The following is a 14,025-nucleotide window of genomic DNA, read 5'->3' as shown; positions in this document are numbered from 1 at the left end:
TGGAGACAAAATGGATATTACAAATTTATTAAAAATGTGATTAGTAATCACATTAATTAAAGTAATAATTAAAGTAATATACCCAAGTTGCATTTTAACGTATTCACAGAATAACTGGCATAAGCATTTATCATTTCTATCTGATGTTCATTTCACAAAATGTCAGTGTCTTCCATGTGGAAGTGTACTGTGTTAAGGAAGAAAGAGAGGGCAGAAAAGACATGGTTTTGTAAGAGATGAATCATGGATTAACTTTGTGTATCAATAAGGTAATATTATGACCCATTGTCCACAACACTGGTTAATTCTGTACCTGTCACCTAGGGGCCCTGATTATGGACATCTGACATATCCATAGATACTAGACAGTCCCTTGTTAATGATAGTTCAGAATAGCAATGATCTCCTAATGGAATGAAATTAATGCTGCTTCTGATTTAGAGAAGAAAGTCAGGGTATCTATATTCAAGAGTCAAGATGTTGGGGTCCCTTCAATCATTGTAATCATGATTTCCCACAAATTTACTCATGCTTCTTCTAGGAAAACTCTATGGAAGAGGTGCAACTGATGACAAGGGACCAGTACTTGGCTGGCTAAATGCCCTGGAAGCTTTTCAGCAAATAAATCAGGTATGTCAACCATATCCCTTTATGCCGAGTGCACCTTACTTTCTATCTAAGCAGTACATGAATAATCCTCCCCACTGTGAAATTCCTGGTAAAGACTGAGTCCTTGGAGTTTGAAACACAACTCTGTGTGTCAGCAATAACTCAAATGACTATGCTTTTTTTTCTCCGTTAACTTCTAGTTAAAGTTAAAATTTAACTTTTACTGTGGTTCAGAAATGATAGTACTGAAGAGCCAGCAAAAGTGTTGAATTATACAGAGTTGAATTATAACTCACATTCTTGTGGTTCTAGTAACTTGCAAGAAATTGCTGTGTACTGTCCAATGTTATGGATAAGTTACTTGGCTTTTGGGTACTTCATGTTGATTCAGTTTTACTTGCTCTTATTGTTCAGTCGTTTTTCAGTTGTGTCTGACTCTTCATTGACCCCATTTGGGGTTTTCTTGGCAAAGATACTGGAGTGGTTTGCTATTTCTTGATGAAGAAACTGAAGCAAACAGGGTTAAGTGACTTGCACAGTCACACAACTAGTAAGTGTCTGAGACCAGATTTTAAATCAGGAAGATGAGTATTTCTGATGCTAGACCTGACACTCTTATCTCTCCATTTCACCACCTACCTGCCCAATATTACTTGCTAACTTATAGAATCCTAGGAGGTTAGTTAGAACTGGAAGGAACTTTAAAAGATCACCTTTTCTCATTCTCTTAATTTTTGAATGTGAAATCTTAAGGCACAGGTTAAATTAACTAAAATTGCATGACTATTTACTGGCATAAGTGGGACTAATCTAAATCTCCTATCTCCTAATCCATTTCTATTGTATCACTCATGTAACTGGTGTTTTCATGAAAATTTAGGTAAATAATTTTTGTGAGTTGTAGAATTTTAGACCCCGTGGGAAATTTGGAAATCATGTAATTCTACTCCCTATTAACATTAGGAAGATGAGTCCTAGAGAAGTTAAACAGCTTGACAAAGGACAGTACTTAGCTTGAAGTCTGAGTCATCATTATATAATTAAAGAATTTGAGAGAATATGATCTCAGTAGTCATCTAGTCTTAACTTATACATGAAAGGAATCCCCACTGTTCACAAGGGCTGACCTTCTTGTAGAACACTTATGGCTCTCTGCACTCATCCTTCCAGTTCTGCTGGCTATAGCCATACATTAAATAATACTTTTAATACATTGAGGAAACTGTGAATCTACAGAAGCCCTATATTAAATTCTCCCATAATATAAATATAAACCCATTAATTTGTCTGTTTTGAAGGCTAGTTATTTGAGCATTGTATTTCCTTAAACCAAAGCATACCTATAATATTTGAGTAACCACTGACATCAGAGTAACATAGTAAAGGATCTTAATTTCTTGCAGACAAATGCTATTTTTCAGGTTTTTTCTTTGTATCTGCAGTGCCTAACATGGTTCTTTATATATGCTAGGTGCTTAATAAATACTTGTTGGAGTGGATTAGAAAGTCAGATAGTATAAACTGGAGCATTGGCCTAGCCAGAACAATGAGGCTCTACAGCTTTGTGGCTTTTTTCCTGCCTGTCTCACAGGATTTTTGTGAGAATTAATAATATGAAACCACTTTGAAAAATATAAGGAATTTTACAAATGTAAGATGATGCTGTTTTATATTATTATTGATCTTTGTAGCAGAAAACTTTCAGATAAATGCTTGTTTAGCGTCTAAGAGGAGAGTTGTAAATTAAAGGAAAGAATTTTACCCATCTTTGAATCGAGTGGCTCTTATACTATAAGTGACAAACCAGTAGTAATTATTTTATGACCTTGCTTTTATTTTAAAAATGAGTTGTATAAGGATAACTTTGAAAACTTCAGGTTGAGTTTGTTTTAACTTTGGGAAGGAGAGCAAGCTGTACAGAGTAGAGATCTGCCCATTCATATGCAGGCCTCTTTCTCTTCTACCTTGTATATGTAGATGTTCATTTTGTTTGGTGTTTATTAAATTCAGAATAAGAATTAATTTTTAAAAACACTATGTTGGGGACATTTCCTACTTGCACATTTGTTGATTAACTGTATCAGGGCAGGGATAGATCTATAAGGGAATCTGGTACTAGTTCTTTGTGTGGTAACCATATTTTCAGAAACAAAATGCAACATATGGTCTGAAAAGGATACTCTTTTTGCAATTTTATTTTACAAATTTAGTTTCTTCTCTTGAAATATAAACTCTCCCAAAAAGTCTGAGATTTATGATCACTGTAATGGTATTTGCAACATTGGCAGCTCTATCTTAGATATCCAAAAGCATGAGTATAAAAATTTGTGGTTTTGAAACATTTTTTCTCTGTAACGCACCTAAGACTTCAAAAATAGCCAAAAGCTGGATTTTTACTAAGATTTCTTATTTTATTTCCAAAGGATATCCCTGTCAATGTCAAATTTTGTCTAGAAGGCATGGAGGAATCTGGTTCTGAAGGCCTGGATGACTTGATTTTCTCCAAGAAAGATACTTTCTTCAAAGATGTGGATTATGTTTGTATCTCTGACAACTACTGGCTGGGGAAAAAGAAGCCCTGTATTACGTATGGCCTCAGAGGAATTTGCTATTTTTTTATAGAGGTAGGCTTCTGAGTTTCATCTTTTCTAACCCATTGGCCATCTCTCCTGTTCCCCCCATGTTATTAAGAAGAATGCATGTATTTGATATTATAGCATCGTGATTATAGATTTACCCAAACAACTGTTGGGTTGTATTCATGTCCTGGATATCTCTGTTGTACAGAGGTTAGGCTTCTGGCTATGTCAGTCATCCAAAATAGGTTAAAAAAAGACAAAGTTATCATCTCTGACAACAAAAGAAAGAAAATAGCCTGAAAGCCAGAGATTTCTCCCAGTGGAATAAGATGGATGAAATTCACCAGCTTAGGGGCCAGCACTCTCCCTAACTGGAGACCCTCTACTGCTTGGTGGGAAAGTAGACGAGACATACAACAAGGAAAGATAAAAGAGAAGCAGAGGAGAGCTTAGCAGACAGCCAAAGTGGCATCGTACATAGGATAGGAGCAGGGTCATGAATTATCATCACCGAAGCAGAAGAAAAAAGTCTCTTCATGAGGAAACAAAAAAGCAAGAACAACTCTTTGGTATGGGGATAGGCACTCCAGCATAAGTTGTCATAGTACAGTAATGGACAGGTGTCTGTCAGATGAATGACTATTCTGAAATGATGTTAAATTATCAAGATTAAATTTTGTTTAGCATGGAGAAGTAGGGAAGCATATAATTCACCAAAGAACTGTTATATCATTTAAAGAATTAACAGAATTTTCCCGAAAACATAAGTTTATGTGGAACTCTTCATTGTCTGTACAAGGTAACTGAAGTGTTAGTGTAAAAATGTGGAATCACATTTTGAAACTGTTTGCCTCCCTTCATGCCAGGGGAGTTGAAAAGTAAATGGAAACTTCTATGAAAAATAGTTACATCTTTCAGGGTTTTGTGTCATAGTTTTCAGGTCTCATTAAAGCCTCCTAATTTGAGGAATGCATGACTTTACGTTGGGGAGAGCAGTTTTTTCTCATGAACAAATATAGTTTCCACTCATCTTTTTTAAAGTTCCCCCACCATGCATAACAATAAGAATATGCTTTTTTCAAACCAGGTGGAATGCTCCGACAAAGACCTTCATTCTGGTGTGTATGGTGGTTCAGTGCATGAAGCCATGTCAGATCTCATTACTCTGATGGGTAAGTCCATTTACCAAGGGATATTAACAAAGCATAATCAATCATTTATTTACATTAAAGCAGAAGTTACTTTAACCAGAATGGTCCATTCTAAACATCTCATTTTTTCTTTTTTTGAATGTGATTGATACTCAGTAAGTATTTGTTGATTTGGAGGAAAAAGTTTGAGTGAGATTCAGCAGTGATTTGTGTGTGTATACTGTTGAAAGTTTACCAGGAGCGTACTTACATGTGTACCTTGGTTCACCAAATTATCGTAATTCAACTGTATTGCACTTTCACACAATCTTGGTGAGCTGCATTTTTGTACAGGCCTTTTTTGGCCCTTAGTGTTGTTCACTACTGGAACAACAGAGCAAGGAAGCTCGGCTTCCAGAACTAGAGCCTGTTTACCACAGCCATGACCTCTGTAAAACATCGTTTCCTTTTTCGAAAAAAGACTGAAGTCTTTTGGACTTTTGTATAGTGTTTGTCATTCCTGTGGCTGTCGGTGTAATGTTAGCATCACTTCAAGACTTATGCTGCACTGACAATGTCACAGCTTCCATTGGTTCTGTGGTTCTGTGAATCCTTTCCCTCTCACTCTGAGTGGTATGACTCTTAAGGATTCAGCACAGTATATTTTTTTTATTAAATGTAGTTATACTTCAAAAAAATCTGACTGTATCCATGGAGAGTACTCTCTCTACTGATGCAGGGCACGGTCCTTATCTACTTTAGTAGGTATGAGTTATTATTGTTGTTTAGTTGTTTTTAGTCATGTCTGACTCTTTGTCATCCTATTTAAGATTTTCTTGGCAAAGATACTCGAGTGGTTAGCCATTTCCTTCTCCAGCTCATTTTACAGATGAGGAAACTGAGGCAAATATGGTTAAGTGACTTGCCTATGGTCTGAAGCTGGATTTAAACATAGGAAGAAGAGTCTGGCACTCTTATCTACTGTTCCATCTAACTGCCCTCTTTTATGAACTGCTGTGGTCAAAATTCTGATCATTTGTGGCTGACCGTCTGATGATTAATGTTTCTGAACTCAGCTAAGCTGGACCTTTCCTTACTTTGTCATGCTCATAATTTTTCCACCTTGGTTGGACCTGCCCAAAGCTTGTGCTCCATTGGCATGGTCTTCAGAAATTCACATATACTTTTATACTATAGTGAGGTATCAGAGAACTTAAAAAGTGGCATACTCAAGTCAGCAATCATTTATCAGCTGTCTATTGTGTGCCAGGCACTGTGGTAAAGTATTGGTTGTTCATGGAGGACTTTTAATATTGTGTCATTTTTCTCCAGGCTGCTTGGTGGACAGAACGGGACACATTCTCATCCCTGGTATTAATGAAGCAGTGGCTCCTGTTACTGATGAGGAGCTCTTACAATATGAAAAGATTGACTTTGACTTGGAAGAATATGCAAAAGATGTAGGAGCAGAGACACTTCTACATGATTCAAAGGTATGGTATGCTGACTCTTCTTTCTTGTTGAGACAACTTAATTGTCCCTGAGATCCTGAGGCCTGACCTTTGGTAACTGCTATATTTGTGAGTGCTAAAAAGCAAAGAGAGCCAGAAAAACAAACAGAATTTCTACCTTGGCACTGCTTGAGTCACAGGAGACTAGCAGAGAAAATGAGTATAATCAATTTCAGGATCCTTGAACAGGGATCCTTCACTACGGCCTATGACGTAGTCTTCCATGGCTTCTCTCATAACTCTCCATGTGGTCCATTACAGCTTCAGAATTGAAGTTCTGGCTTGTTTCTGCTAACAGGTCTAGCTCTTGGTTTATGGTGGTTTCTCTCATTTCAATAAAGGATTTTTTGTGTTTCTTGTAAGAATTTTATTTTTCCCTGCCTTGCTAGTATCATCTTTTAATTTTTTCTTTAGGTTGGATGTTTATTTTAGTGTCATTTCAAATCCTTATAGAAGCAGCAGGGATCATTGAGTCCTTTTTTTAAGGCTAAACTACAGAATACCAACTTTCTAGTTTCTAATGTTGGTCTCTCAGTTTCTTTAAAGGGCCCTAACCTATAATCTTTGCATTTATAGTAATAGAAAGTCCTTTGATAGTAAAAATCTTTCAAAGCTGATAGACTATTTCAGAAATAAATCCTGGAGACAGCATGGCTTTGTAGAAACTGGCTTAGAAGTCAGGAGACCTGGGTTTTAATCCCAGTCATGTGACCTTGGATAAATCAGGCTCCCTGGTTCAGCTGCCTATCTCTAATATCAGGAGGTTGGCTTACATGATTTCTAAGGTATATTGTAAGGCTGAAATTTAATGATTCTGTCTAGGCAAAGGTTTTATCAGTGCAGCGATCCTCCATTAGACTGAGGCTGCTGCGTATTTCAGATGTGCACTCTGTCAGTGCCAACATAAAATTTCTATTCCATCGTGGTAAATGTTTTTTTGCATAGCTGGATATGTGAGATATTCTAAGATAATAGAATATCTTTATTCAAGGATCTCTAAGTCCTCTAGTGACGGTTTTATTAATCCTAAATGCTATCATTCAAAGTGAGCACTAACCTGTTTTCACAGAGGAGAAATTGAGACATGAAGTAGTTGTCGTTTACCAAAGAACATCCAATAAGCTAGTAACTAGTAGTGAACCGTACCGAAGCCTCCTGCATCTCAGACAGGATTGATTGTGCCTTTCTCCCCACTCTCTAATCCTGCCAATCCCCAGGTGACTTCATCTGCTGTTGAGATGCCTGTCCTGTCAGTGTTCTGATGTAGGGTATGTTCTTAAAACCAGTAGTATTGACTGAAGCTTTAGAAATGGGGAGGGAAGATTTGTACTGGTGTACCTGACAAAAATGTTACAGTACTTATCCCTAATGCTTTCTGTCTGCCCTCAATGCCAGGCATGATGATAATTATTTCCTTTAGCTTCCTTAATAAAAATATGGCATTTCATCTTGAGAAACCACTGTACAAAATCCAGGTTGGTGGTGCTTAGCCCATGGTCCCCATTGTTCTTTCCTCTGCTATCCCTTCTTTAGGATTTATTATAGCATTGCTGAGTCACAAGGGCCTTCAGGGTCTGGCCCCAGTGAATACAGATTCCAGGCTGAGGCTTGATGGGGGTGGGTGTCTTTTTGAAACCTCTGGTGACCAAGAACTTACTGAATACCCCTTCAGGCTGCTCGTGGCCATTTTGGATAGTTCCAGTTAAGAAATTTTTCCTTGTGTTATACTAAAAGTCTGTGTCTTCCTAATTTACATTAATCCTAAATCTGCCTGTTGGGGCCAAAAAAAAAAACAAACCCAAAGGTCTGCCTCTTTTACATGACAGTCTTCAAATATTCTGAATACATAATCTTGTTTCTCACCTCCTCCCTCCAAGTCATCTTTTCTTCAACATAAACATACCTAGTTTCTTCAATTGATCTTTGTATAGTTATGTTTACAAATTTTCCTACCACTATGGTTACTTCCTCTGGATATATTCCAGAATAGGCTAGAGACAGTACTGGACCCATCATTTCTTTGGGATCAGGAACTCTTGATTGAGGACATTCCCACTACCAACGCAGGTCAGGCCTTAGAAGGTTGCCCAGAATACTAAGAAGGGCAATGACTTATCCCACATTACAGTACATGTCCAGGACAGGGCTTGCACTCAGCTCTTCCTGGCTCTGAGGCCAGCTATTTGTCCACTCTCATTCTGATGTGCAAAATTAGCATTAGAGATAGTTATGGATTATACAATGTACATACACACACACTCACTTTTTCCTTTTAGGCTCATGGAGGAAGCTTAATAGGGGAAGGCATATTGTATGGGTATAATTGAATTTCATTTATGGTCATATAGATATGGTCATTTCGTTTGGTTTTATCGATGATTAGGAATCACCAGATAAGTGATTTCATTTCATAAGGGTATTATCAGGTGAGGGAAACTCCCTTTAACCTATACTAGTTAGCACCTTCTGCAACTTATAAGCTTGAATTGGCCCAACGTCACATAACCAGTTTGCGTCAGAGGTGGTACTCAAACCCAGGTTATCCTAGCTTTTAGACTTTATGCTATGTCCGTTACACCATACTGCCTTTGTTGTTGATTAAAATCTTAATTTATTTGAGGAGAAAAATCTCAATCTCATTTCAACAGAGTATGTTCAGCCTAACATATGTTTCCAAACTGTAACACTTTTGATTTTTTTTGTCACTTTGGGTTCCACTTCCATCCAGTGCAGATCCCCACTGTCACATTTTACATGTGACATTATTACATGGGCTTCACAAGTTTCAGAAATTTATTACTTGGTGGCCAACATTATGGGGAAATACCTTTACAGATTTAGGCTGACCCAGTGAAGATATAAATCCTAAATACACAGCTTAGTTTATAATCTTCTTTCCCAACTTGGTATACTCTGCTAGAGTTCATGCTTCTTGTCATAGCCCTCAAGAAGTCATAGTTACCTGCACACTTTGGTAAGGCATTGGGGTATAGTGGAAGATAGGTATATTATCTAGCATAATATATTTCACTGGGCTCTATAGGATATACAGTAGCTACAAAATTCTTGGATAATTGTGGCTACAGATCTGGCTCCAGAGTCTTATGACAGTGGATGTCACTGGATTCAGATTTTTCACCAAGTGAATGAAGAAAGGCTCTATGTACGTATCAAGTATCTGATTTTCATTTCCTATCTCTAGAAGCAAGTGACTGGCTTTTCTCAGCATTTGCATTTGAAGCCAAAGCAAGAAATGATGTTACTTTCTTTAACTCCATTAAGGATGTGGTCTTTCTCCTATAGGAAAAAATCTTAATGCACAGATGGAGATATCCATCCCTGTCTCTCCATGGAATTGAAGGAGCCTTCTCTGGAACAGGAGCTAAAACTGTGATTCCTAGGAAAGTGATTGGCAAATTCTCAATAAGATTGGTGCCAGATATGGTACCTGAGGTTGTTGAAAAACAGGTATTTTGGGATGGGGTGTGCTGTGAAATAAAAATGATTATCCAGTTTTCTGATAATCAGAAATGAAATTTATTAGGTTTGCTGATGTAAATTTTTTAAAACCTAAGACTTCAGGGTTCCAACTTTTAGCTTCCCCAAACTCAGTTGTTGGAAATTAATTAGGAGCAGGTCATGAATGTAGAAATGAATGAGTAAATAAATAACTAATGACTAATAATAATTAACTACCAAATTTTAGTACCGTATTTAGGTACTGTATAAAATGAAAAATTATCCAATACAGCCAATATAAATGTGTTCTTACATATAAAGTATATACAAACAGTTGCTCAAATAAGGTACTATCAATACCATTGAACTTATATTTATGAAATACAAAATATAGCCTCTGATTGTATTGCTGAAATACACCGAGGTTTGTAGTGAAGATTTAGAGCTCTCAAATATATATTCTGCTGTAACACATTCTGTGTTAATGATGAAGAAGAACATACCAATGGTGAAAGGTCATTTATAAACAAAATAAATGTTTTGTAAATTTTGCTTAGTGGAAAGTGAAGCAAAAGGATTTGTGCTTGATGGTTGCCTAATTAAAGTATGAAAACTAATATAATTTCATGCCAATATAATCGTCCATTCCTAGGCCTTGTGTGTGGGGTGTCAGTACTATTTAAGTTACTTTGAGATAATTAAAATATTACCATTGTTTTGGCCTTTAGTGAAATGAACTTAATAATTTAGTGACATTCACAGTTGACATCTGCAAAGAACAATATTGAATAGGGAAGTCAAAACCCAGTATTTGTTAATTGCGAATCCTAGTTAGTGTCAAGTTTATGATTAACTGTTCATATTTTTTATGTGTGCCAAAGGTTATAAGTTACTTGAATACAAAGTTTGCTGAACTGAAGAGCCCCAACAAATTCAAAGCTTACATGGGCCATGGTGGAAAACCCTGGGTGTCCGACTTCAATCATCCTCATTACCTGGCTGGGAGAAAAGCCCTAAAAAGAGGTCAGAAATACTTCCTCGGTGTAGGTCAGTGACTGACTTCTGAGCTTGTGGGCTCACAGCACTGTCAGGCCAGCAGTGGAACAGATGAGTGTAATTCTTTTGAACCCTTGAGAAGGAAAAGCCCCTGGCAAACCAGAATCAAGCCCCGGGTGCTGGCTTTGTAGCCTAGTCATCCATAAAGGTATCCACCCTTATAATCCTAAGCGGGCTCTGTGCTTTCATTGGGTAGAGAGCTCCACTGAGGAAATACCTTCCATTGATACAGATCTGCAGCTAAGAGTCTCAGAGCATTGTCTGGAACACTGGCAGGTTATGACTTGCCCAGGGTAACACAGGTAGTATACCATATTCTGCTGGTGCAACATGAACCCCAGACTTTCCTAACTCTAAGACTAGCCTTCTATCCATTATGCTACAGTAAGGTAATCAATTGTTACATTACACTGCTTCTTTCTTTAGTGTTTTGAAAAATTCATGCTGTCTTCAGCATGGGAACTCCTTCCGGCAATACAGGTGGCTTTTATTGATTTTTTATTTAAGAGAGGGTTTTCTTTGCTTTTAATTTCACCAAAGCTTCCACAAGGTCATTCTCTTAGTCCCTGGTATCCAGTTTCCTCAGGCAGGAAGAAGTGTATATATACACTCTTTCATAATTGATTTACTAGTGGTTGCTTAAGATGTTTGACATCCCCTATCCCCCAAATCCCAGCTTGACTTCTGAGTGGTCCATACTTCACCGCTCTTGAAGCGCTGGCCCAGAATACAGTGATTAAAATATTATGGCTTGGGTTATAGAAATCAACATTAGTAACATTTTTTGTTTTCTTTTAAAAGAAAAGACTTAACTATTTTTCCACATTCCTCTCAGTTTTTGGTGTTGAACCAGACTTGACCAGAGAAGGGGGCAGTATTCCTGTGACCTTGACCTTCCAAGAGGCCACAGGTAAAAATGTAATGCTGCTGCCTGTCGGATCAGCAGATGATGGTGCTCATTCACAAAATGAAAAACTCAACAGGTAAGTCTGAAGGGGCCTAGGAACAGGTGATTATATGTCTCAGTCTAGAATTATATTTCTTCCTCCATGATGCTGATGGGGTGCTTATGCTTGGATCCCAATTCCAAGGTCACATTTTCTCCCTACTCAAAACACTATCCCTGACAGTTTTCTTCCCAGCTGAAGGACACTATGCCTAGCAATAACTCATAAGTGGGTCACAGTAAAACAAACTGTCTTTCCCTGTTACAAGCTGCCCTCTGTAGAATTTCCCTTGTAAAAACAAGACTATCTTTGTACCAGCAGAAGTATCATGTATTGATTCCCACAGTTTATCATATACAATCCAGAGGTCAAGCCATGGGTATCAACTCTCAGATCTGTCTTGCCACAGACATAATAGACCAAAAATACACCACTTAGGAACACATCTCCCCCCACCCCGGTTTCCAGTAGTGAGCCTGTGACCAAGGTTGTATGTTATATCACCCAATTAGTATGTCATTCCTGTTAAGTTGAAAGTTCCCTGAGGAGCTTTACCTGCCATATTAACATTTACAATAAACCTTTGCCAACTTGACTTAAAGAATGCTTGAGTCCGTGAATTCATTCCGGATGATCCTTTCCTGTACTTTGGTCCTTGAGGGGTCCCTGAACCTCTCAAAACATATCAATACTCCAGCGGTGTAGTCTTAGAAAAGTCCTTTGGGTAGATATTGACTCTTAAACTAGAGTGTTGGCCCAAGTAGAATTAAACAAATATACTTTTCAGACTTCTAAATTGATTTAATACCATTTATTATTATCATGGAGATGTTCTGAATAGCTACATTTAGTTCCATAGGCTCTAGAAACTTCTAAGTAATCTCAAGCACTTTATTGACATAGACTAGACAAGCCTTTATGGAGCTCAGGACCCTTTTTTGATTCCTTTGCTCCTCCCTGTTCAACTTTTGAGAAGTAGAGGAAAGAAAAGGAAGATGTAACTTTAATTCTCTAACCAGTTGAGGTTGCTTCCTACCTCTTCTTTCTCACCTGTATGTTGAGTGATAAAAACAATGAGATGTATGGTGAGGCAAATTTGGTTTCATGAAGAAAAGAGATCTTGGTTTTTAAATATAGGGCTTAGCCTAGGCTTTTTTTTTTTGCCTGCCTCTCTTAAACCTGCCACTTATCAAAAGTTTCTCTGATTGTATTTCTCATGTATTATTGGCATATTTGGAATGCTTTGCTGGTCCTAGGAGTAAAATATAAGTGTGTGCTCTGCACAGACTATACCTGTTGAATTTTAGGTCAGTAACCAACTTGATAACCCTCTCTTGTTTTCCTTTAGGCATAACTACATAGAAGGGACCAAAATGCTGGGTGCATACCTTTATGAAGTGTCTCAACTGGACTGAGCCGTATACTTTATTCCCCACTTTGGAGAGTGATATCTAAATGGAAAGTTGGTTAATCTGGTTATTGGGCCATTTTTCTAATTAATAGCAGACCTCTTATTTTTCTCTTTTCCTTTCATAAAAAAGCAGGCACCTATAAAAGCTTTGAACATGCGCTGTTATACCAGAGTTCTGTACACTGTTATATAAAAATTGAACCACTGGAAGGCATAAGGCTGACCAATATTTATATTTAATTCCCAAGCTCCGACAAGGGTCTCTTAGTTTACATATTCTTATCTCAGCTGAACTTTTTCTGAACTTGCTACAAAACTACTTTTTTTTTTTCCCAGAATGAATATTCCATCTAAAACAGGAACTCTTAACCTTTTCTGTGTCATGGACCTTTTGAGCAGTCTGGTGAAGCAGAGTAATGTTTTATTTCCTGCAGTCATAATTGAAGAAAATGCTAAATTTCAGCTAGAGGTTAATGAAAAATAAGATTTTTTTTTCCCATTCAAGGTCACAGACCCTCTGAAATCTGTTCTTGAACCCCAAGTGAAGAATCCCTGATCTAAAAAAATTAAGTCCTCAAAAAGAAATGTTATTTAATTGATGGGCTGTCTTCAGTAATAGGACTTGATGTATTGGGCAGTGGTTATTATATATTTATTCCTTGTCTCTGTCTTCCTTATTTTAAGCTGATTGACCTAATGTGTTGTTTTATAAGGGAAATATTGAAGAGTATGATAGAAATTAAAGTGATCACTTTGCTTTGTCAATATCTCGTTCTCTCGCTGCATAGCCGTTGTGTCATCAGTTCTCTTCAAGATTTTGACAATTGGACTTTACTGTCTTTAGAAAACAGACCTACACTGAACTTAGCCAGGATAATTCCTTTGTTTTTTCATGTATGTGCTGCTAAATAAAAATATTACATGGGCGCTTATAACTTGTTCTGGAGTATTTGCCGAAATAATGCTTGATTTGTACCTACAGCTCGTGTGCTAGAATCGCAGAGATGATGTCTCATCTCTCTTTGCTTTTATCTGTATGCTCAATAGGATGTAGCGCTAAGGGTGGACAAAGGAATACAAAGCCAGTTGTACACTGTAAGACAGTTGCGTATCTGCATCAGTAGAGGGAGTTAGTTTGTGCACTGGGTCTATATACCCATGAAATTAGATGTCTAGACCTTCCCCCCAACCTAACCCCATGTGACTACTCAGTGGGCATCCTTAAAAAGCTTACCATGTACCTCTCTGTTCCATAAAGAGTTGGTGAAGTTGATAGTCTTGGGTAAGCATTGAGTAGATGCATTATTTTAATTTGAAGAATGC

General features: G+C 37.5%; 1 protein-coding gene across 2 annotated transcripts in view; it reads left to right on the top strand.

Annotated features, from left to right (window-relative positions):
- The window catches only part of CNDP2 (carnosine dipeptidase 2), a 35,904-nt gene extending 22,267 nt beyond the window's left edge, over nucleotides 1-13,637 (top strand). For both annotated transcript variants that reach the window (XM_072604094.1, XM_072604093.1), the window contains exons 5-12: nucleotides 542-630; nucleotides 3,033-3,233; nucleotides 4,276-4,360; nucleotides 5,651-5,811; nucleotides 9,133-9,297; nucleotides 10,170-10,311; nucleotides 11,180-11,327; nucleotides 12,640-13,637. In XM_072604094.1, the coding sequence (XP_072460195.1) occupies nucleotides 542-630; nucleotides 3,033-3,233; nucleotides 4,276-4,360; nucleotides 5,651-5,811; nucleotides 9,133-9,297; nucleotides 10,170-10,311; nucleotides 11,180-11,327; nucleotides 12,640-12,706 (1,058 nt within the window). In that variant the 3' untranslated portion in view covers nucleotides 12,707-13,637. The remainder of the gene's footprint in view (nucleotides 1-541; nucleotides 631-3,032; nucleotides 3,234-4,275; nucleotides 4,361-5,650; nucleotides 5,812-9,132; nucleotides 9,298-10,169; nucleotides 10,312-11,179; nucleotides 11,328-12,639) is intronic.
- The last annotated feature ends 388 nt before the right edge of the window (nucleotides 13,638-14,025 follow it).

The sequence above is a fragment of the Notamacropus eugenii genome, chromosome 4, assembly GCF_028372415.1.
Source record: "Notamacropus eugenii isolate mMacEug1 chromosome 4, mMacEug1.pri_v2, whole genome shotgun sequence".
In the NCBI taxonomy this organism is placed as follows: domain Eukaryota; kingdom Metazoa; phylum Chordata; class Mammalia; order Diprotodontia; family Macropodidae; genus Notamacropus; species Notamacropus eugenii.
Note: the sequence above shows the minus strand (reverse complement) of the source record. Positions and strands in the feature narration are given on the sequence as shown.